At 38.7% G+C, this 24,907-nt stretch overlaps 1 protein-coding gene across 1 annotated transcript in view; it reads right to left on the bottom strand.

Annotated features, from left to right (window-relative positions):
* Positions 1 to 24,907, bottom strand: part of FSHR (follicle stimulating hormone receptor) — a 159,386-nt gene that overhangs the window by 83,772 nt on the left and 50,707 nt on the right. The window contains exon 2 of the mRNA XM_045827297.1: positions 9,019 to 9,090. Coding sequence (XP_045683253.1) covers positions 9,019 to 9,090 — 72 coding nt within the window. The remainder of the gene's footprint in view (positions 1 to 9,018; positions 9,091 to 24,907) is intronic.

Here is a 24,907-nt window from a genome sequence, read left to right as displayed (position 1 = left end):
GGAAACACTAAAACCACATCAACCCAGAATGTGACAAGGAAACAGCTTCTTGTGTTTTTGGCGAAGCAATAAATACAACAAAAATAGTTATTTTCAGGATATTTATGGAGAACAGGAAATGAAGTAAGGACTTTTACTTCTAGACAGTCATTGTTTGACCTGGGTCAATAATGACAACTTAATTGGCCAAATTCTTACATTTCCCAATTGCTGACTAAGTTCATTTGCAACTTAAAACAAGCAGTTCAGTTTGCAAATGCTTGGACGGAAGCCAGTTTCATCATGAGCTTTACCGAGAAATGAGTTGGCACACTGGAACTTGAGGCAAAAAACGCTCCAAGGAGGGGTTGACTGCCCTCTCTAGCTGTCCCGGTAGAAAATGAAATGACTGTAGGTTCTGGTTTACAGGAGTTCCAAGGGTTTAGGCATAAAAATCCTATCCTGTATTTATAAATGACATCAAAGGAAGCTTTCACAGTCTTAGTCCTTCCGTGGATCCCTCTTTTACTTTAGTAAAAGAATTCTTGAAAATGGTAAATGGCAGCAAAAAGAAAGCCTTGTGTAGCAGAAAGGACCAGACTAGTGTGGGTTCAAATCCCATCTTTACTGCAGAAGGATCCCTCTGATGCTGGTTGGTTGTTCATCCTTTCTGAATGTTAATATCCCTGTCAGTAAAGTGCAGATCAACTGAGATGAGGAATTTTAAATTCTAGGCCCCAGATAGGTGCTGAATAGTTGTTTGTTTTAAAAAATCAACTTTACTGAAACATAATTTGACAAATAATGATATACACTCATTTTAACTGTTCAAGTTTTTAAATTGACATATTTTATAACAACTATCATTATCAAGACATAGAACATCTCTCTAACTGCCTAAAATGTTCCTTTGTTCCCCTTCCCAGACAGTCCCCACAATTGCTCTTGGCCCCAGGCAGCTACTGATCTTCTTTCTGTCACCAGAGTGGATTTTCTTTAATGGAGTTTCACATAAATAGAATCAGATGGTGTATATTCTTTTATGTCTGGCCTTTTTGCTTAGTGGAATGCTTTCAAGATTCATCCATGTTATTGGGTTAGCAGTTTATTCGTTTTCGTTTTGGACTAATATTCTGTCATATGGACAGAAGACAATTTATTTGCCCCATGACCTGGTGACAACTGTGTGGGTTGCTTTCAGTTATTATAAATAAATCTGTTATGAAGATTTCCTGAGTAATTCTTTATGAGGACATATGTTTTTATTTTTCTTGGGTAAATACTCTATAGGAAATTGTCAAACTGTTTTCCAAAGTGGTTGTAGCATTTTACAATCTTGCCAGGTACGTGTGAATTCCAGTTGCTCCACAGCCTCCCTGGTACCTAGTACTGCCAGTCTTTGATTCTAGCTATTCTAGTGGGCATGCAATTTCTTTAAAATTTTAAATTGCATTTACCTAATGAGTATCGATATTGAGCATCTTTTCATGGGCTGATTGCCCATTTGCATATCTTTTTGTATGAAGTATCTGTTCAGATCTTTTGTTCATTTTTAATTGGAATTTTTATTATTGATTTCTTATTTTTAGGAATTGTTTATAGATTCTTGATACAAGTCCTTTTTCAGATACATGTATTGCAAATATTTTCTTCTGGCCTATGTTTTGTCTTTTCATTTTCTTGATAGTGTCTTTTGAAGAGCAGAAGTTTATTTTGATAAGGTCAAAACGAAAATTTATTCTATGCTTTTCATGTCCTATTTAATAAGTTTTTGTCTCTCTCAAGATTGTGAAGATTTTTGTCTTATCTTTTATTCTAGAAGTTTTAGTTTTAGCTTTTATATGTAAGTTTCTGATTCATTTAGAGTTAAATTTTATGTATGACATGAAGTAAGGGTTGAGGTCTTTCTCCCTTGTCTTACCAAGCTGATTTAGCACCATTTGGGGTGGGAGGGAAGCAACTCCTCTTCTTTCCCTTATTGAATTCTCAAAAACAAGCTCTTTCAGGATAATAGGGGATGAGGAAGCACCACCCAACTCACTTTATAGTACCAGTACAAAACCAAACAAATACATTTTAAGAAAAATAATATATAGACTAACATCTCTACAAATATATACACAGAAATTATTAACAAAATATTATCAAATTAAAATCTGTGGGTGAGTGATCTTTAAAAAAATGCAAATCAGATCATTCACATGATTGTTCAAAAGAACCCATTTAATTTGCATCATTACCTACCACACTCCAACTTGCCCCCTGGCCCTGGGCTCTATGGCCTCACCCCCGCTTCTTCTCTGACCTTATCTCCCTTTTGTTTATTCTCCAGCCACACCGTATAGACGTAGTACACATGTTCCTGACTGTTCTTTCTAGGATTGGATTCAGACTTAAATGTCATCTATCTCAGTAGCTTTCAACTGTGGATGTATGTCAGTATCATCAAGGGAGCTTTAAAAATATGATCAGTACTTGGCCCCACCCTAGACAAATGGAACCTAAAAATCCCTGGGAAAGATAGACCTGTGGATTATTTTAAAAGCTACCTAGGGGATTCTAAAGTGCAACCTGGGGAGAGAACCATGGAATCTTGTTCTCCTTTTGATGCCCAGGGACTCAGATCCCCTCTTCCCCTTCAGAGGTCTCAGGGCCCCGACCCTGGTCTCCGTTGTTTTACTAGGAGCCTGTAGAATCATCAGCCTCTCCCTCTTGCTTTGTTTCAGTAGTTTGCTCATGAATTCTCAGAATCATAGAAAGCTGGGGTAGAATTGGACCTACATTATCTAACAAGGGGATGCCAATGGAGGCAAAGTGGATCAGAACCCGGATTTTCTAACACTGTCGCCATTATGGTTTTAGTTACCTGATTTTTCTCTTTTCCTCTTATCTGTGTAGAGCGAAGCCAAAGAATTGAGATTTCAGAGGATCCTCAACTTTTTCGTGTGCTTGCAGCAGTTCTCATTCAATAAATCTTCCTTTAAAAGTCTCTCTGTTAACTTTTCTTTCCCCTGTGATGTGGGGGTGGAGGCTGGAGTGTCAGACTAGTTTTCTCATTTTTATATGCAAGTAAATCACTTGATTATATTTTTTGTCCTTATGTTATCATGAATATTTCAAATGAATTTTATATGGTTCATATTTATGGTTTGGGAGCTATTTCACATTTTGGCTTATTGCAGTCTCATCTGCATATACCGTATCTCAGCTGATGTTGATTGGTCTCATTTACATATTCATCATGCTCCTATTTTCAAAGATATTTTGTTATACACTGGCTTTTCTTCCCCCTCCAGTGTTATAATAGCACGGTGGATGTGTTTTTAAATTGCACTCATTTCCATACATAATTTTTCTGGTTACCATAAATCTCCACATGTTCACCTAGTCCCCCCACCCTATTCAGTGTAATCTTCACACTTTATACCAAGCTGACATATGGCTCGGAAGTAATTAAAGACAATGTAAACAGTTTACGGTGCACTTTGCAAAGCCACTTCATGTTGCAGCATTTAATGATTTCCTTTTTCCCCAGCCAGTCCCAAAGTAGTGAAGAGTAGGAAGGTCTGAGATAGTGATGCTGATTAAAAGCTAAGATGTGTGTGAACAGTGATCATTTCCTTTCCAATGTAGATGCTCCTGTGCCAGTTCTATCAAAAAGACTTTTTCCCTTTTGAATTCAAGCAGAGGGGAGTAGGTTAAGCTGGGTTAATGAAAGAATAAGAATCATCAGCATGAGTTGGGCACAGTTATCAGATTCTTTAAATCATTCTAACAGGAGGAAGAAGGAAAAATAAAATTCATCAAATCTCCAGTCACCTCGCCCTTAGAGACCTTTCTCTTCTGGATGAGAACAGAACTAATTTTCCTTTCAGATGTTAATTGTTTGCCCAATTACTGGTATCTAGCCTCCACTTTTTCCCAGCAATGACTTCGGTTTTTGTTTGTGGATCTCCCTCCCGCACTCCAAGTCCATGTGGTTGGGGTAGGTACTTTCAGCTCTAAGAATGGAGCCCATTTGCCTAGGCCGCAGCCAGTGTGAGTGTCACATTCCTTTAGCTGAAGTGGTTGGTCCAGTGACAGTCATGTGATCTAAGCAAGTCATCAAATCTAAGAACTTTTTGGGGTGGAGCAAGAAAAAGGTCAGCTTTCCTTCTGAATAGAACCCAAGATGGGAAGGCAGGCTTGGGGCTGCCTATCTTGCCAATACAGATGGGACTGAGGGCCAAAACTAAGTTAATGGAAGCAAGACCTAAGAGAGGAAGAGTCCAAGTCCTAAGGCCAGTGAACCTGAATAGAAATGTTTGTGAGGCCATTCTTCCTCTCTGACCATGAAGTTAAATGAGCCATTAAATTTCCTTTTTTTTTTTTCCTTAAAACTATGTGAGGTTTACTTTGTCTCTCACAACAGAGAGAATCCTAACAAATGCAATGTCTGTAGCACTTATTTTGCACAGATTATCTTGTACATTTTGCCCTGGGTTATGTTTTAAACTGTGACTAAGTCAATGTCTAGATCATGGTAGATTCTCAGCCAGTGTTCATATGCCTCTAAACTTCTACATTATTTATCGTTATTATTCATATTATTTAGTATTTTCTTTTTATATCTGGATATCTTGTCTCTCTAACTAATTATATTTGTTTATTCATTCATTTTTTATTCATGCATTTATCAGTTATTTATTGTATTTAATCTGTGTGAGGCACCATGGATCTAACACCAAGTAAAAGCAAAAATATCCCTGTGATCATGGAACTTACAGTCCAATAGAAGAGTTAGAAATTAATGAAATTATCACCTAATAAGTATAAAATTGCTAAAATGATAGTCACCACATATGGGTTTTCCCCTCATTGGGAGGTCAGGTAGGGCTTTCCTGGGCAAGTGACACTGACTGGTGTGGGAACCTGAAAAATGGGAGGAGCCAACTAAGTTAGAAGGGTAGAGTGGAAAGGACACTCTAGTCAGAAGGAACAGCGTGTGCCAAGCAAGGCCCATGGTGGGCAGCATAACCTAGTACATTTTATGAACTAAAAAGGGGCTAGTAGAGCAAAGGAGAGAATATGAGAGGTTCCGGTTTTTTGTTTTTAATGTTAAGAGCAGTGGTAAGGCATGGAGAGAGAGAGTGTATGCTCTCATGTGTGTGCATGTGTATGTGAAAGAGAGAGAGAGAGGGAAAGAGAGGTGGACCTGTGTGGAAGGTGACATGATTACATATGAATTCAGAAAATGTGACTCTGCTTGCCCTGTAGGGACTGGATTGGCTGAGGGGAGAGCAGGCCGTGGAAGCTGGAGAAAGAGATAAGTAGACAGATTAGAAGAACAGCAGGGAGATAAAAGCAACAGGATTTGGTGTTGTACTGTAATACAAAGTTACACTCTGACCTTCCCCTTAAAGAACAATCAAGGGATCTGGAAAAACTTTTAAATTCTGAATACAATCTGATAGATATTCTATTAATTCTCCAAACAAGAGATTATGGTTTGGAAGCACTGGAGAGTTCTAGAAAGACTGTATGAAGGAGTAGACATTTGATCTGCAGTCTGGAGGACAAGCAGGATTTCTGTTTCAATTTTCAGTGGAATTTTAGGCAGGACAGCATCTACATAAGACCAGTGCGAAAGTATATTTTATTTATTTGTTTGTTGATTCATTTTTTCATTCATTTATGAATGAAGACATTTTTTGGTCCCTCTATATGCCAGGCATTGTCCAAAGAAACAGCCATCACATTCTAAGTAATATGTCTGGTAATGATAATACTTGGAAAATGCCAAATTTTCCTATTTGGTGAAAGTGTGGGATACAGCACATATGGTGGGAAATAAAGGGTTTATTTCTCTGTGAGGGAGTTAGGACTGAAATCTGTAGCAATAAGGGTTCCTCCCAGTTTTCTTCTGCAAGTGAGTCTGAGCCATGCAGGTCTGGCAGCAGAGCGGTGGGGAGATCGAAGCTGGGACAGGTATGGCAGCCTCATGCAGTAGGCTATGTAAGTTGATAAGACTTTGGATCTAACAGCAGCAGGAGTGAGAGAGGGGCTACATTCTGGGGATATTTTTGTAGGGGAGTCAATAAGACTAGAGGAGCACCTGGATATAAGGAACAGAGAAGGCCTAAGTCAAGGAAAACTTTGAATTTTCTTGCTTGGGAGTCTGGGAAGATGGTGATGTTATTCACTGGGCAGTGTGGGAAGATGAGAAATTTAAGGACGAAGCTAATGAGCTAGTGTGCACATACTGAATTTGAAGCACTTGCAGTTTACGTAGGTGTAGATGTTTCCGAGGCTCTCCACTTCAAAACAAGAGTTATGGCCTCAGAAGAGAGGTAGCAGTTGAGGAAAGTTTAGCAGCCATGAGAGTATGACATTGTTTGATGAGTAATGATTGAGGGGCATGGCTGTAAAATGGCCAAAAAATGAAGCCCTGGAGTATTTGAACTTTTGAGGAACAAGAAAGATGGGAGAGGTGGTTTTGGAGTAGTCTGGGATGGGAAGAGGACAGGCAGAATGTGTGATGTCAGTGACATTAAAAGGGAAAAGAATTGAGCGTGGGCTGCGAACCAAAGTGTCGCAAGTTCAATTCCCAGTCAGGGTACATGCCTGGGTGGCAGGCCACGGCCCCCGGCAACCACACATTGATGTTTCTCTCTCTCTTTCTCCCTCCCTTCCCTCTTTAAAAATAAATAAATAAAATATTTTTTTAAAAAAGGGAAAAGAGCATTAAGAATGGCATGAACAGTCAGTAAAATCTCAAGCTGCATATAAGTTAAGTACTAAGAAGACAAAGTAGAAGTCATTAGGTCTGGCAGTTATGGTATTGTTGGGAAATTTAATAGAATAATGGTGTTAGACAATCAGTGGACACAAAGCAAGTGGGCAGCCTGGAGAGTGACTGAAAGAAAAGGAGAGGGAGGCAGTAACCACAGGCTTCTTTTCCAAAAGAGTGGTAGTGACGGGAGGAGAGAGGAAGGTGGTGGGGAAGGAAGGCGGAATTTACATAGAAAGCTCACCCCCTTCTTTTTCAGTAGGATAGGAAACCTTGGCCACAAGTCAAAAATGAATGAAAGGAACTTTATGATTTGTGGAAAGGTAAATATTGGAGAGGAAGCCAATATTTATGAAGTTCAGGAAACTGGCTGAAAAGTGAAGGAAGCACAAAAATGCTGGGGACAGACCTGTCAAGGAGATGAGAACTCACACGGAAGGTGAGACGATGGGTGGAGGTGAGCCTGAAGGCTGAAGGGTCCAAACGGCCCGTGCAGAGTTCCATTCGGGGCCAGGGCCCTCTATCAGGGAATGTTTTTGAAGCCTTAGTACATAAAAGGTGTTGGAAAAAATAAGGTCACTTTCATTTTATTTTTGGTGTCTCCCTATGTCAGTACAGGCTGATTAATAAAGACATGAGGTCGAGATGGACAAGCTGTGTCTGAGGAAGTTGAGGAGCTTCTGAGCCAGCTGCCCTCTCTGAGATTACTGCCATGTCAGGTCCACCTAACCATTTAGATCAGCACAGAAAGGTCTTGTCTGATGCTGAACACCCAATTAGGGGTCAGTCATGGTGCTGGATTGAATTAGATTAAAGTGGGTTATTTGTGATGTCTGATATTTCTGCTTTCAGAATAATTTTGGTGCAATTATAGGGCCGTTTGGGGGATTAGGCATATCTATAGTCATCTGGTCTGTGTTAATTCCAGGCAGGGCAGTAGCCAGTCTATCAGGAACACACCTTCAGCCAAAACATCTCCAAGTCCATTGCTTTCCTGTTCACCTTGGTGAGCTCTGCCCAGATGAGTGCCCCCATCTCCCAGTTCCTGGGAGTGTTGAATGTCTCCAAGAAGCTAAACCTTGCAGACTGCAGGTCTTAAACTAGGCTCTTATCTAACTGCAGGATGTTTGCGCTTAGAAATCAGAGATCACATAAACCATCTCCCCCTTTTAAAACTTCCCCTTTAATATGCACCTGAGGAAATCAAGGCCCTGGAGGATACGGTGATTTAACTGAGGTTACAAAGTAAATTTATGTTAAAATTTATGTTGAAACTAAGGCTTCTAACCACCCTCCTTTAAGCAGGTGGTTTAACAGTAATTACCTGCTTTGTGTTTCTTTCACTAATGGGTTTTTTTCTCACTTTCTTGGACTTCAGTAAATATTCTTCTTTTAAAGGGCAGGGAATGAAGAAGTTTCATCCCTTAGGGGATGAAAGAACCAAGAAGAAAGATTAAATAGCTTCAAGAAGGGGGAAACACACGTAACCTGGGGGGTTGCTTTCATTCCCTTCTGTGCGATCCGTCTGTCTGTTGCTGTGTTTATTGGTGTTGAAGTCCTGACTTCTGGCTGCCAGTGTGGTGAGGAACACTCTTTCCTGACCGGAAAGGCCTGGGCAAGGGAATCAAGAGACTTTAAAAGGAGCGTGGGTTACCTTAAATATGGGAGAGTTTGTTCTGCTTTTTATTGCTGTTTCCCAGTTTGAGAAAATCCTATCTAGGAAAAATCCCTATAGGAAACTAGCCCAGTAAGAAGTCAATGTGTGCATTAAGAGAGGAATTTTCTTTTTTTTCAAAGGAAATCTCCTTCAGTGCTGTAAAATTTTCCAGATACTTTTCAATGTTTGTGTATCAGTCACCACTTGCCAGCATGGCTTGGGAATAGGAAGTCTAGAGAGGCTCTAAAGCACAAATGTTAGGCCCTGCTGTCAACTCAAAATTAGTCAGAAATGATAGAAAGGTTCCCTGAAAGAGGATGGATGTGAGCAGAGAAAACAGGCTTTTGTTTGTAAAAAATCCACTCGTAAGTCCTTTGGGAGCAACACCTTATAAAAGGGAAAAGTGAGGATTCTTGGATTGCTTCTGCTTATTTCAGTGCTACACTCTGGAAGTTTCCACATGCTGTTTAGGAACTATCATATGGAAATAAATTGGGAGGAAGTATGACGAGTTTTCTGGCTTCTGAGCACAGGGCAGCACACTCGGTGTGGTCTGAGGCTGCCGCCCGTAGCCCCACGGAGGCGATCACACACAGCACTGTCAGGTACGTACATTTTCTCCAGGTCCCCAAATCCCGGCAATGCTCCTTTTGGGATGACTTGAAGGTTGGTGAGGACAAGCCGCCTGAAAAGAGAGTGGACATAAAATATCACAACTTATCCACTCATTGATAAGTAATTGAGTGCCTAATGAATTAGTTCAGCTAACAGCAAACATATACTAAGTGCTTGCCATTTATTTAGTAGTCACAATTGCTTTTACATGATTTCTCTTCATCTTCACCACAGAGCAGCCATATTGGCACTATTGTTATCCTCATTTTGCATGAAAAGAAACTGAGGTTTAGGGAAGTTAAAAACATTACCCAGGGTCACACAGCTCATGGCAGAGCTTGGATATGAATCTTCTTTGTCACCACTACTTCTTATTGCTTTCCATAGCCCTGTGTGATGCCTTTTCTCCCTCTCTCCTCCTGCCCCCAGTACCTCTTCCCTAATTGTCATTCATAGCTGACCTTTCAAAGAGACAATGAACCCAACCCAGAGAGAGCTTCCTTATGCTCCCAGCCATCCATCCATCAGTACCTATGCTTGCATACCCCAGTTTTCCTCCTGTTACGCTGGTGATCAGAACCCTGGACCTGACTAAGCACAGCTCCTCCCATCCACATCAGATCTTTCCCCCTCTTTCTAGTCAGGGTGGCCACTACAGCCTTCCCCCCTTTCTTTCATAAGTTTTGTTCACCTAGTTTTACTTTACTGGATCCTGTATGCCAGTATACAAAAATGCCACAATTTCTCCCATGTAAAAAAAAAAAAGTCTTCTCTTAACCTCAGCTGCCTTCAGAGTTTGCTATTTTCTTCTGCTTGAAATATGTGCATCACACCTATCTCAAAATTTCTTCCAGAGGCTTCTCAACTCAGGAAAAACCCAAATTTTATACAGTGGTCAATGTGACCCTTTGTGATCTTCGTGCTCTCCCTTTCCACAGATGCTTTAGCTTCAATTTTGGTAACTCTCCTCTTTGCTCAGCTTGTTCTTATCACAGTACTCATTTGCCAGTTCTTGGACATGGCATGTTCTTTCTTCCCTAATGTTTGTGCATTTGCAATTCTTTTTACCTGGAGTGTTCTTATGGACATCCTCCTGGCTTGCTCCTTCAGCCTGCTATTTGCCCAAATGTCACTTTCTCAATGATGCTTTCCCTAATCACTCTACTGAAAATGACAATCTCCCCAACTGGGGCCCTGGCCCCCTTTCCTGCTTAAATTTTTCTTCATAGCACTTCTGACATGTCATACGCTCTATTTATTTATCTATTTATGCATTTGTGTATTTATCTCTCACCTGTAACTATTTAGAATATAAGCTCTGAGAAGGTAGGCATTACTGCCTGATTTGTCTGCTGCTATATACCAAATGCCTATGACAGCACCTGGTACGTGACTAGTATTCAAAAAACATTTCTGGAATGACCAAATAAATGGCTGTTGAACAGTCTGAGAGTTCTAGGCTTGAGGGTAGTAGAGTTCTAAGTGACCCTTTAGGCATCTGTACAATAGGATACTATTCCTTTCCCTGGCTTTCCTCTCACTGGCTTTCTCTGGATTTGTAAATGACTCATAAGAATTTGGGTTTCTTTCCACCTGAATCCTTCCTTCTGCAAAGCAGTCTGTGAGCAGGAATTAAATAATGAAATATGGTGGCTTGGATTGTTTCGCATACCTTCATTGCTTCAGTCTCCTATCATTTATCGGTGTTAGTGAAATTCCTGTTTCAGATAAAGTTGTTATTCAAGCAAACTTTTCTTTTACTTTGTTTTTATTTACTTTGTTAATTTGACTGCTATGAGCACCAGCTCTGTGGTGAGATGTCATGAGAGAGAATCCTGTGTGCTGTTCTTGCAAAGGGGTTTACATGTTGGGAAGGCAAACCCAGAAACGTTGGAATCACTGGCAAACAGTTGTGTGACACAGTTGATGTAATAACTATAAATGTTACAAAAGGATTGAAATGAGAAACACCCCAAGGTTCATAAACATATAAAAGGAAGATTGGAAGGAGTGGGTGAATTTGAGCCTGGGTCTCAAAACTATCAGGTCCTACTAAAAGCATAGTCTCTATGCAAACCATTTTAAATGAAAAGTTTAAAATTTAAAGTTTAAACAGCTTCAAATTTTAAATGAAAAGTGACCTAGTTTTCAATTTGGCATAACAGATTTGGAAGAGTGTCAACTTCTAGAATGCCCATCTGCAGAGAATCAAGATGAGTTCATATTTTCTTAACTGTGCTGATATAACTGTAGTTAACACAGATGAATTTCTTTTGTGCTTATCATGTGACAGAAAAATGATGAAAACAATATAGTAAAATCACGTTATAACATTGCTTTTTAGACTACTCAGTCTAACAATTTAAGGGAGTTGAAATATTAAAGTAAAATAATGAGATGTACAAAGAGCAGAGTCTTAGATAATTGACTCTTTTATTGAAAACAGGTCAACTAGGTGGCCCTTTTTACCTCAACCCTAGTAGCAGCCATATTTTAAAAATTTTCATTGCCTGTAGCTTTATTAAGTGCTTAAAATTGAATGTAATCAAATCTATTTGGAAGATGGAACATCTTGATTTCCATCTACTTCCTGAAATGCTATAAACTAGATAACCTGAAGATATTGCCACTAAGAATGACCTAGAAATTATATGTAACATATAACAAGTATTGCTTTAAATGTACACACGAGCTTGCAAGAATGAGAAATCCCCAGGGGTCCAAAGTAAATCCACTGGATACCAGATGGAACCCTGACCAGCCAATGCAAACCTGATACTCGGAGGGTAAACTGAAGCCCAAGTGTAGGGGAGGCAGTTTTTGTGGACTTTGTAGCTGGGGGGGTTGTGTTTTCATGGCAAACTGGTACATGAGATGAAACATGGAAGATGGAATGAAAAGATCTATTTCTTTCATTTGCCTGTGCTCTCTCCCTCCCTGTCCCCTCAACAACCCCTGCCTCTCTCCCTGGCACAGAAAATGGATGACAGGCAGTTTTCAGTAAAATGTAATCTGGAAATTTTCCATAATTTATAAAAGGCATAAGTTCTCAGAATCAGAAATCTCAACAATGCCCAGGATAGGGACAGAAATAAATCCACTGCCAGATATCTGTTAGTTAAAACTGTAGAGCCATAAAAAAGCACTGTAAATGCAAACAGAGAGAAAAAGATATTATCTTCAAATAAAAAGAGGATTAGAAAAACTTGTAAAATACCTTCAAAATTATTAGAGAAAAATAATTGTCAACTTAGAATGATTATTTTCAAATATGAAAGTAAAGGCACATTTAGACAAGTTTTATTGGCCACTAACAGCAAAGTTTTAGCAAAAGAATTCCTTTGTAGAAGAAGAAAATTTAATTCAGTGGGAAAGAACAAAAAGCAAGAAGGAACAGTGAACAAAGAAACTAGTGCTTCCTATCGAGTAGGTGGGTTTTCATAATCGCTGGAAACCTTACCTATTTAATAAGAAGTACTAAAATGATATTGACCAAGAACGAGGTCACAAAGCAAGTTGGCATCAAACAAATCATTTTCTTTGACAATGACGCAATTAAATTACTTTGAAATCAGCAATAAAAGATAGTTAACCCCACCCTCACCCCCACCCCAACAAATGTGCAACCAACTGAAAAGCCTAAACCAAACCAAACCAAAAACAAACTTCCTTTTAAATGATAGGGTCACAGAAGAAATTACAATACTAACTAGCAATTATTTGTAATTGAATTATAATTAAAATATAATAAATAAAACTTATGGGATATAGCTAAACTGTTCTGTATGGAGAAATTTGCAGCCTTAAATGATTATACCATAAAAATAAAAAAGATGGAAAATTAATGCTCTAAGCTTTCAGTATAGGAAACTAGTGAATGAACAACAGGGTCCTGGGAACAAACTATAAAGCCAACATTTCTTGATTCCGTTTGTGGCTGGAACTTCAGGTGCAAACTCAAAAGCAGTTTCATAAGAAATATTGATAAATGAGGAACTGTTGATAGAATGTTTTGAGAGGATAAATAGCTAAACTTGACAACTTGATACATAAAACTTAAGTTCAATCTGTACTAATGTGGTATTTCATAATTATAAGGTTAAGTTTCTACATAAATTTATTGCTAAGATGGTTAAAGAAGCTTTCTTGTAATATTGAAAATATTATTACAATAGTTACAAGAACTCTTGATTTATGAATTTAACACTAAAATGATTATTATAGAAAAGTAACATTATTTGAATGTTTATTGAAGAACACTGTTTAACCAGAAACTTTCTGATAATTAATTCATTACATCCTTATTGTTTAGCTCCAGTTAATATAAAATATGCACACACATTTTCTTTCAATAGGTAACATTGGTAAAAGCAAAAGGAAAAGGAACTTTATTTGTAGTGAATCTTCATTTTAAAGTAAAGTAATGAGTGTAACAGATCAACTTAAAGCACATTGCAAAATTTAAGTATGCCTCGAGAGAAGAAGCCTAAAGAAAGTGGAGAGAAAAAATAATAAAGAGTAGAAATCAATTAAAAATAATACAAAGGACCAACAAAATCAAAAGTTAAGTCTTTGGAAATATTAATAGGAGAAAATAATCTGTCCATTTTAAGCAATAAAACAATGAGATACATGAAAGGTAGCATTTCACAGGTATAATAGGTTTTAAATGAGAGGAACTTAAGAATAATTTATAACATTAGATTTGCAAAATCAGAATATGGATAATTTTCCTAGAAATACATTTTTAACCAAAACTGACTTAGGAAAATATAGAAAAATTGAATATCTATAAACATTAACTAATTGGGTTGGTAGTTTGAGAGATACCCATCATAAAACAAAGTCAGCATTTTATGATTTAAAAAGTAAGTTCTACCTCTTTAAAGTAGTAGACAATCTCCATCTTATACAAACTATCCCAGAGACCAGCGGAAGAGAACAACACTCTCCGACTCATTTTATGTGGCTGGTGTAACATCAGTAACAAAACCAGATGGGGCCAATAAAAGAATGGAACAATTTAGGCCAATCTCACTTACTGATTTTTATAAAGTTATACTGATTGACATGCTGTGGTATTGACAGGGATTAAAAAACAGACCAATGGAAGAGACTAAAGAGCAAAGAACTAGACCATAAACAAGAGAAAATGACAAATGACCAGGAAGCATTAAAAATCAATGGAGGAAGATATGGACCAATCAATAAAGGATACTATTGATTATCTTAGTGGAAAAAAATAACATAAGACCTTTGCTTATTACCACATTAAAATAAAAAATCTAACCTTATTAAAGCTCTAAATGGGAAAAATCAAAACATTGAAACTTTTAAATAAAATATAATATACAGTTTAGAAGACTTTCTTTAAAAAGACACAAAAAACTTCACTTCACACCAAAATTGGAAAATAAATTTCCAAGACAGTTGACTATATTAAACTTAAAATTTATGTAAAACAAAGATACATAAAGTATTGAGAAGATGAGTATAGACTTGGGAAAGATATTTAAGACACAACTAAAAAAGCATTAGCATCCAAAATATAAGGAGCTTTACAAAATAATAAGAAAAATACATACAAACCAGTAGAAAAATTGGCAAAAGATGTGAACAGGCAACTTATACACATATAAGAGAAAATGCAAATGCCCAATAAACACATGAAAAGATGCTCAAACTCACTAGTGACCAGGAGAATGTTAATTTAAGCATTAACTATATACCACTACATGCCATCTTGTTGGCAAATATTAAAAAGAAAGCTTCACAAGGACAGAGCTGCAGAGGCAGTGGAACAATAGGACATTTTCTATACCCTAGGTGGAAGGGTAATTGGCTGCAAGTACTCCTAATAGCCATTTGGCAGTATGTATTGAAGTTGAAGGTACAAATGCTCTTGGACCCAGTCATCCCATGTCTCTTTGCCACAGGTGCACCTGGAGGCAGGTAAAAGATTAATCACTGCAACATTGTACGTTATAGTAAAAATACTGGAAACAAATGCTCATGATTAAATAATGAATAAAATTAACAAACTGTGGTGCAGTGACTACCAGAAAGAAAGGGCGCATGTAGGTGGGAGGTAGGGAAGGGTACAGGGGGATAAATGGTGATGGAAGGAGACTTGACTTGGCATAATGAACACACGATACTATATATACAGATGATGTATTATGGAATTGCACCCCTGAAACCTATATAATTTTATTAACCAATGTCACCCCAATAAATTGATTTTAAAAAGAAGATAAAGAATCACTTGATCAGCACTAATTAGGTAACCTGCTTGATAAACTGCTGCTGTCTCCTAAAGGGAAGTGGCTTGTAATAACCAGCCCACTTTTTTGTCTTGTGTAACTTCCTTGTTCCTGCTCCCTTCTGCCTATAAATGCCTGTTATTTTGTAAAGCTCCTCAGAGCTCCTTTGTCTTTGCTAGACTGGATGCTGTCCGATTCCAATTGATCTTTGCGTAAGTAAATTCTTAAAATGTTTTTAAAAGAATCCAAACCCATGGTATACTGACACAATGCTAAATTATAAAGCAACGAGAAAAAACAAACTGAGAAGAGCTGCATGCAGCAATGTGCATAAATCCCTAAAGCATATTGTGGAGCAGAAAGAAAGAAAGGAAGAAAGAGAAGACTGGTGGGATGTGTACAATATGTACAGTATGATCTGATTTTTATAAAAGTTAACAACATGCAAAATGAAACATCATATTGTTTTGCAGGAGTCATGCCTTTTTATTCTGTATTTTTGAAGTTTTTTTTTCTTCTAAAGTGAAAGCTCTGATCCAACAGCTTTTTTAAAAAATTTTTATTTATTTATTTTTAGAGAGGGAAGGGAGGGAGAAAGAGAGAGAGAGAAGCATCAATGTGTGGTTGCTGGGGGTCATGGCCTGCAACCCAGGCATATACCCTGACTGGGAATCGAACCTGTGACACTTTGGTTCTCAGCCCGCGCTCAATCCCCTGAGCTACTCTAGTCAGGTGTATTTTTGAAGTTTTAACACCGCAAGGCTTCGTATCTTGGAGGAAAGACTCGTCAGAGGGCTAATCCTAGAGTTGGCTGAAAGCTGGCATGTGAGGGTGCCTGTCATCCACAAACCAGCCAGTCTGGACTCCATATGCCTAACCATCTACTTTATGGAGCCCTTACTCTCTGGGCCACTTTTCCTCTTCCCTAATCACCCCTCAGGGCAGTCCCTCCATCCTGCGGTCTGCTGGAATTATTCAAACTAGCCAATTCTAAATTTGTTTACCCTCTTTTTTTCTGCTCCTTCCCGTGGAAGCCATAAGAAAGACTTTTGCCAGGTTATCCTGTGGCTCCCTCTGCTTCTCAGCTGACCCTGGTGCCTCTCCACATGTCCCTCCATGGTGCTCCCTGCACCCTTCTCCTGGGAGCTGCGAGTGTAGCAAACTGTCTTTTCAATAGCAGTCGTCTTCTGATCTGTTGGCCTCACCACACCTGACTGATAAAAAAGGCTGTATATTTAAACATGTTTAGTGATGTATCTGTATTTGTCAAAAGGAAAGTTCTAAGAATGATCAGCACCAAAATCAGTGTAGTGTTCACTTCTGTGGCAGTAGGAAAAAGAGTGGTAATCAATTACATTTAAAGTGTTTTCTATTTTGAAAAAAAGATATGAACAATTATGACCAAATGTTATGATTTGGCAGAGTGGAGTGGAGTTTTATGGGGGTTTATTATGTTATTCTCTATATTTCATGCTTGAAATATTTCATAATTAATTTTTCAAGATCGAAATTCTCACCAGGCTATAGCGCAAGAATTATTTATTTATTTGTTTGTTTTTAAACAGAGCTATTTAAAACAGCATCATACCTGTTTTGTCAGATGGTACCCTTACTCCACTCTGTAAGGTAGTGTAAAATGCCTGCATAATTTCTCCAAAAATGCACAGTTTATCAAGCTGGCTCTGAAAATACAATTTTTTCTTTACTATTGCAAGTTACATAATGTCTCCTCCGTGATAAATGGGGTGGGTGGGATTTACTGTTTTCTTTCCTGAAATTGGGAAGCTTTAGGATCCCTTGAACTGTCTCTGTTAGAAGCAATTCATGTCCTGGGCAGTCCATTCACCCTTGGCCAAATTTAATTTCCTTTTTTGGCTTAAAGGAGAATGGTTTAAAAGATCCCATAAAAAGCTTCTGGCAGCCTGGAAAACAGCCAATATTCTTTTTGAGGAAGCTGCCTTTTTATGATGGCCCAAGTGTAAATGACACTGGGTCCTGTGTTCTTTGAATTTCACACAAGTTTAAAAATTAAAGTGAGAACAGCTTGGCAAAGGGTATGCAAGAAGAAATTGATCATCTTTCTGACCTCAAAATGCCAAGAGTGTTTGTGCTTCACACCCTTTAGGTCAAACTCATACTCTAATTAACTTCCTGGAAATGTGCATTGGAAAACTATCCAAAGAGGTGGAATCAACTAATATAAGCAATCATCCAGAAAAAAAAATAGAGTTTAAATAATCTGATTTGTCTCATTACCATGACCCAGCACTGTCTGCCCCACTGTCAAAATCCTTTGGATAGCTAACTGGTTGAGTTTTTTATGTCGTTACACATGGTCTTGAAGCCAGTGGGGCAGGGAGTAGTAGGAAAGAGGTTCCACAGTAGGGAAAAGTGGCTTTATGTATAATTTGCCTTTAAATTAAACTTAAAAACAAAAACTTTTCCACAGTTTGACACGAGTCACAACTGTCTAGAAGGATAAAATAGACACAGGTGTTCCATACCTCAATGTGAATTCAGTTAGCATTAGCCCTTCACCCACATTTAGACCGCATACGCAAATGCTGAGAGTTCACTGGTGGTTGCAAAGTCTCCCTTGAGGATTTCTCGGGACAGGAGTGTCAGGGTTCTTTGGATCCCCTCTTCCATGGTGTGGAGAGGGCACTTGTCCTTTGCCTTCGGCCAAATGTGGGAGGTATTAGGAGAACACATTAAGGGGGTTGACCTGCCTTTCTGGCCATTTGGGGAGATAACAGAGACTGAAACATGACAAGCCTCACCTCTGAAGGTGAGAAGTGGCCAGCTGCTTTGGAAGAGAGCTGCTGTTTTATCGATAAAGGTGTGGTTTCCCTAGAGTGAGACCTGGACCCTGCAGAAGGGAGCTGGACTGTGCATCCTCAGGAAAATGGACCTTCCTATGTAGGGAGCTGGCCCCCCAAAGAGAGGCTGTATGAAATGGACTGCTGAAGCCTGGGCAGGGAGGGATTACTCTCCGGGAAGGACAGGTGGAGGTCTCCAGTGTGAGGAATCCTGAGGAGCACACATGTCACACCTGGAGGGTCCAAAGACAGAGGTCTACTGTGCCAGTAATGTTGGGTCCAGCCCAGGCGAGGCCAGGGACAGCAGCCACTAGACAAGGAGGTGGAATAGAAAAGAGAGAAGAAACTGTCCCTTCCTCACCAGTTGTAGGTTTCTGAGTCTGAAGCAGGCTCAAACAGCGGAATAGGGAAGTTTTAAATAGGATGAGAGTTGACCTTTAATAATTGATGACAGTGGACTTTCATTACATTTATGAGGCTGGAGTAGTTATTTAGGCCTGTTCAAAATTTCATCTGGAATGGGGAGAAATGAGTCAACAGAGTAGGTGTACCTGGCAATGGTAGTAATGAAAGTTATTTTCTGGTTGTGCCCTACTAAATCCATCTTGGTCAATATGTTATGATTTTTGAGTTGGTGAAAACCTTCCCCAAGTCATCCTTTGTAATGTTTTATCTGTGAGAGAAAAAGTACTATAGACTTAAGTGGAAGTATGGAGTAAAGCATTCATATTCCTATTTCCACCCCTGTTATTTAGCTCTTATTACTTGGGCTGTTGAGTAATTAAGGCCAGAGACAGGGCAATTTGGCTTTACCTTTCCGCACAGTTTAAGATTGTCAGAAACATTTGCAAGTCAGGAGCTCAGCCCTTGGGCTGGCTAAAGTAGGGAGATCCGATTGTCTAGAGGTTTAGTTTCCATCAGAACATCTATTCAGCTGAACTTCTGGGCAATATGTCCTATGGAGACACTACCACACGCTATTGTGTCAAATCATAATGCCAGGAGGTTTCATTTGGAGAGAAAGTTTGTTTTCAAGACAGAAACTCATGAGGCAGACGCCACTGCAAGCCCAGCTCCAATGACACCTCACTGTGCCCTGAGTCTCCACGACTTCCCCTCAACCTTTCCAGAGTGGCGATTCCTCACTTTTATCATCCTCCAGTGAGCAGGGCTTTCTAATAGCTGTTTTGAATCTGCTTTCCTTTTATTTCCATTTATGTCCTGTTATCTCAACATCTGTGCTGGGCTGATAAAAGGGACACAGGCACTACTGCTAACTGTATATCACTGCTGACTTTATCCTTTCCTTTGTACAACTTTTGCATCAAGGTTGTGGAGACTTTTTCCTGACTCCCCCCTCCCTCGTTTTCATTGAGTGGTTATGGAATTCCTCTCTACACCACATTTTATCACCTGTTCATTTTCATTTTTATCACTTGTTCACGTTCATCTTCTTAACCTAAGTCTGATACATGATTTATGACCTATTTACATGAAAGCTCAGCATGAAGAAGCAACATAGTGAAGAGGAAAGATCACTAGGGTAAAAAATTAGAAATCTGGACTCTATTCTGGCTCTGCTACAAGGTATGTAAATGACCGGGAAAAATCAAGCTCCATCTTTAAAGTGACGGGATTGGCCCAGATGATCTCTAAGGCCCTATACGATAAATTTTACAATGTGGTTATATAGTGGAATCCTCTTCAAATGCTCTCCAATTTCAGTCATATTCTGTTTAAAGTAAAAGAGATCATTTTATGTTAAGTGTCCAACACAGAAAGAAATCCATCTTAGGGGGTTACTGGATAGTAGCTAACCCTCCCTTTTCTCTAGTAAAGGTCAAAATCACTTGAGCCTATCTTTTCCTTTCCATGCTCTGCTGCCACCCAGGCCAGACCCTCATTCCTACTGTCTGCAGTTTTGGCTGTGACCTCATTGTCCTCTGGTCTCTACTGTCCAGTCTGTCTCATCTGCCATGATCAGAGTGCTCCTCTTAACACTGCTTGCCTTGACCTTCCCCAACTTAAAAGCAAGATAAGACAAAGGGAAAGGAAGGTCACCAAAAATTAAAAACACACAAAGTCCCTTCAATTGTTCACTAATGCCTCTAGAAATCTTAACTCATTTGTCATCCATTTGAGACATTTCTTTTCCATAACATGTTTTATTCCTGTGTATAAATTCAAATTAGCCAGGCCTTCGCCATTAATAACTGGCTTGTGTTTATATGTACTAAAATCCTATGGGTCTGTGTCCTATCTTCTCAGTACATGGAATGGTTTTATAAAGCAAGAACTATACCATTTGTATGTATTCTGAAGGGCCTAGTAAGTGCTTTGCATATTTTAGGTATTAATACATGTTAGTAGAAAGGGGGTGTGGTTTATATTGACAATAGCACTAAGTTTCAGTCTTTGAGATTCTCATACTCTAAATCACAGATTTTTTTGTTTATTTAAAATTATTCTAAGCATAGCAATGAGTTTTGTTCAAAACAATACCTAAAACATACATGAGTGATGAAAAAAGAATCTAGCTATCTAATAATTTAATGCAGACATGGTGAAGAATATAGAAAGGATTTCTTGGGATATGGGAGCACAATTGGTATAAAGTAAAAACTGCAAATTATTGGCCTATGCGTAGAGTCCAGCTCGAGATAATTTTGTTCAACCCACAGAGTATTTTAAAGAAATTTCAATTGATTGCCAGCACTTCAAATTGTGAAAGTTTATAATTGCAGATTTATGGCTTCTCTTGAAGATTTAGTAGGTCTAGCAACACTGGGCTACATCCCTACACAATTACAATCACCTGCAGTTGAGTGGCAGCTGATGCCTTAGAGGTGGCATAAGCTACCTGTTGGTCAGATTCCTTGCTGAACTGTTCTTCTGTCTTGTGCCTTAAGACTTTGAGTTCGGGATTTGGATACCTGAAAAGCTAGTCTGGTTTACCAACCAATGGTTCCCAGCCATGGATCCATATTAGAGTCACTTGGAGGAGTTTTCATATACTTTACATGCCTGAGCCTGGTCAGAGGGCAGGTTGTGGTCAGGTATCCTTATTCCAGGTGAATCTCATGCATAGTGAAGATTGATAATACCTGCCTTAGAGCAATGACACAAAGAGCCAGCAGCAAGATGCTTTAATCATTAAGTAGTTGGGAGTTGGCAACTACTTGCAGGCGTGATGGGAAAGGTTTTTACAAAGCTGTTCCTATCCTATCCCAACTCTCCTCTCAGTATATGATTGAGGCATAATCTTAGTAATTCCTTACAATCTGAGAGGGGTGGGAAACCCCAAATTAACACATTATCATGATTCATTAGAATAACAACACAAAGAAATAGGATATGTGCCCATTCCCTTGGAGACCTCCTTCTCTGGTCAATGGAGCTTAAGTTTGGGTGCTGGGGCTGGGTCAGGGCAGAAAGAACTTGACCTCAGAAGATACACAGTGCAGTGAAGAAGATTAGTGTATATATCTCATTGTTGAGAAGAAGGGCTTTGAATAGAAATGAGATGAGGGAGGGGAGCCAAGATGGAGGATGAAAGGCAGATTTTGAAAGGCAGAGTCAAAGAATGTCCATTTGTTCTTTTGACAAATATTTGTTGTATTCCTATGTATATAGTTCTGACAGTGTTCTAGGCCCTGATGATGCAAGGAATAAACTGACAGGGAGCAGAGGGGAGGGGGGAGGGGGATATGGTTGGAAAAAAGGAGAAAGACCTAGTTAAAGAACAAGTATAAATGACCTATGGACATAGACAACAGGGTGGGGATTGACTGTGGGAGTGGGGTGAGGGCGGGGGAGAGCAACACGGGAAAATTGGTATAACTATAATAGAACAACAATAAAAAAAGCAAGTAGCACTTCCAAATGTCAAAAAAATTACTTAAAAAAGTAAAAATAAAAAGATGTCTTCCCTAATGAACTTATATTCTAGCCAGGGAAATAAGAAATGAAAGGTGATTTGAAATAAAAAAGTCATGGGGCAATTATTTAGAGTGAACAGAGTGTTGTTTGTGCATAAATTAACAGATAAAGAAGAAATATTCCTTTAAAATTACATACTACCTATGCATACATAGCTGGCTAGACTGATGTATTGATAGATGGAGGGAGTAAGAGATGTGCCATGTACAGTTATTCATTTTCAAGTCATTTATTGATCACCTACTACATGACACATTATCTAAGGTCCTGGGAAAACAGTAGTGAGCAAGATACATTTCATGCTCTATTTTAATATACTGTAAGATGTATATACATACACTGTATGTGTAATCTAATTATTGTAGTAGAGTGTGTAGTGATGTATTTGGTGTTGGACGTATTTGGTGTTGGCTGTGTCAGGTGCTATGCTAAATATTTCATTTGCATTATCTAATATAATCCTCAAAGCCACTTTATTAAGTAAGTAACAGTATTTGTGTCCATTTATAGATGAGGACATTGAGTTAAGAGAGGTTTAGTAATTTGATCACGGACACATCTACTAAGTGGTGGATCTGATTTTCAAACTCAAGTCTGGTCCTCAAAACCCATGCTATAGGAAGGATAAGACAATGGGATCCAGGGCTGGTAATGTTTCAATGGGGGCAGAGGGGATGAATGAGAGCAAAACAGGTCTGCAGCTTAGCTGTTTCTTTAGAAAGCAGTACCAGCTAAATTAATTCAAAGTAGAGTCAGCAGTCATGTGAGATTGTGCTGGGAATTTGGGAAAGCACAAGATGCCTCTAGAAAGTAAAAGGAAATATTTTACTAAAAATTCCTCCAAGAGTCAGTCATATTAAATTAATTCAGAATTGGGTTACTCTGGACTCTGGGCCTTGGTCTGGATAGACTTCAGGGCTGCCCTGACTCTTACTCTGTCAGAGTGAATAAACAGGATGCCACTTTAATGACACACCAGAGCCTCAGACAGCATCTGATAGAATGGTAAAAATAGTGTGCCTCTGAAGCAGTTGTTCTGGTCTCCTGTTAATGTCAGCCTGATTTAACTGTGATTTTTATTGACAACATTTAGCTCAAGATACTGTATTGAAAGGTGGCTGTCACATAAAGGTTAGTTTAGAGCTGCTTGTGCTCAGATATGGGAGGATTAACCAGGGTAAACTTCCTTCTGGAATCTATGGACACTGGCTAACTGTGACTGACAGTCACTGCAAATGAAACCACAGGAATGCCACGAGGAAAGCTGATCACTGCTCCATGAACCAAAGATAAATTTAAGTCTTTCATAATGCACTTAAAACTAATTTCCGTTTTCTATTTAGAAGTTTCACACATTTAATCAGAAAGCATATGTGTTGAATAATTATCTTTTACTGACTGTGTAAAATGCAAATGTTGAATGCTCAAATGAACTCTGTTAGAGACGAGAACAAATGCATAAAACTATTTAAAATAGATGCAGAGGAAAAGGAACAAGATGGGGCTCAGAATGCAATCTGATATCTAAATTCATTCCTGAGATTGTAAGTGTGTTATTTATTATGGGGTTTTGAAGAACCAGTTATTTAATCTTTAACGCAATAACCTGATGATATCTATACCTAATCTTAAGAGCAACATGTACTTTGACAGAGGAAAAATTCCCTGAGAAATTTCATTTCCTCTGTGGGGATGAGAAGAAAGCGTTATTTAGCATTCGTTTTTTTTCTAATAAGGACCAGAGATTTTACCAGAAATCAAGATAAATACTTCTGCTTTGCATCACAAGGACATAAAATAATATTAAGCTAACATTATGTTTCTCTAGATACGAGCTGCTAACCCAGAGCAGATCCTGAATAGTTTACATGCTGTGATAGAAACAAAGCAGTATTTGTGTACAATATTTAATTGGTAGAAATAAATAGCAATGGTCGATAGAAACATAAGGATTCTTCATTAAGAATGCTGAAATTTACAAATGATAATATCTAGAGTAACTCTGTATGACAAAGCAACAGCTTTGCAGCAGTGATATAATAGTATTGATACCTTGCATGTAACAGAAGGCCATGTCTCCAATCTTCAGAACATGGGGATATATTTCATGTTACTCTAAGAATAAAATCTTTACCTTGACTTTTGACATTTTTTTATTTTGGAAACACTCATTGATATAAGCAATAGATGTTCCTGTTAAACAGGGCCTTTGCACTAATTTTGGAATAAAACGTGGTGGTGAGGAGCTGAGCCACAGCTGGTGGGGTGCAGATCCACACATTCTCTGTCAGGCTTTGGCAGCTCTGGACCATGCAAAAGATGCAGATTCTAGCTAGTAGGGACACTGACCACTGGAAAAGGGCTTGGCCTTGGCTAAGAGGAGGAAAGAGTCGGGGAAATGAACTAACATTAATTGACCATTGTTCAAGGCTGTTAATTGTGTGACCTTACTTTCAGTTCTCGCTGCAGTGTAACTAAGTGAGTATGTTTTTTAAAACTAACATACAGTAAAAGTGTGTGTGTGTGCGTGTAAAATTCTATGAGTCTTAACAAATGTATAGATTCATGTAACTCCTACCATCACAATTATGATACAGAACAGTGTTGTCCCCACAAAATTCCATGCTGCAACTTTGCAGTTGTACTGGCCCTCCCACTTTCAAGGCCTGGTAACCACTGATCTATGTTCTCTTGCTATACTTCTGCCATTCCAAAATGTAACATAAATGGTATCATACAGTATCTAGCCTTTCAAGACTGGCTTTTTTTCTGTCAGTACAGTTCACTTGAGGTTCATCTGTTATGTTGTGTAGGTCAATAGCCTGTTCCTTCTGTTGCTGAGTAGTAATTCATTGTACAGATGTAC

The sequence above is a fragment of the Phyllostomus hastatus genome, unplaced genomic scaffold, assembly GCF_019186645.2.
Source record: "Phyllostomus hastatus isolate PE091 unplaced genomic scaffold, TTU_PhHast_1.1 phas_scaffold_78, whole genome shotgun sequence".
NCBI lineage: Eukaryota > Metazoa > Chordata > Mammalia > Chiroptera > Phyllostomidae > Phyllostomus > Phyllostomus hastatus.
The sequence above is the reverse complement of the archived record's forward strand: the minus strand, read 5'-3'. Positions and strand labels throughout refer to the sequence as shown.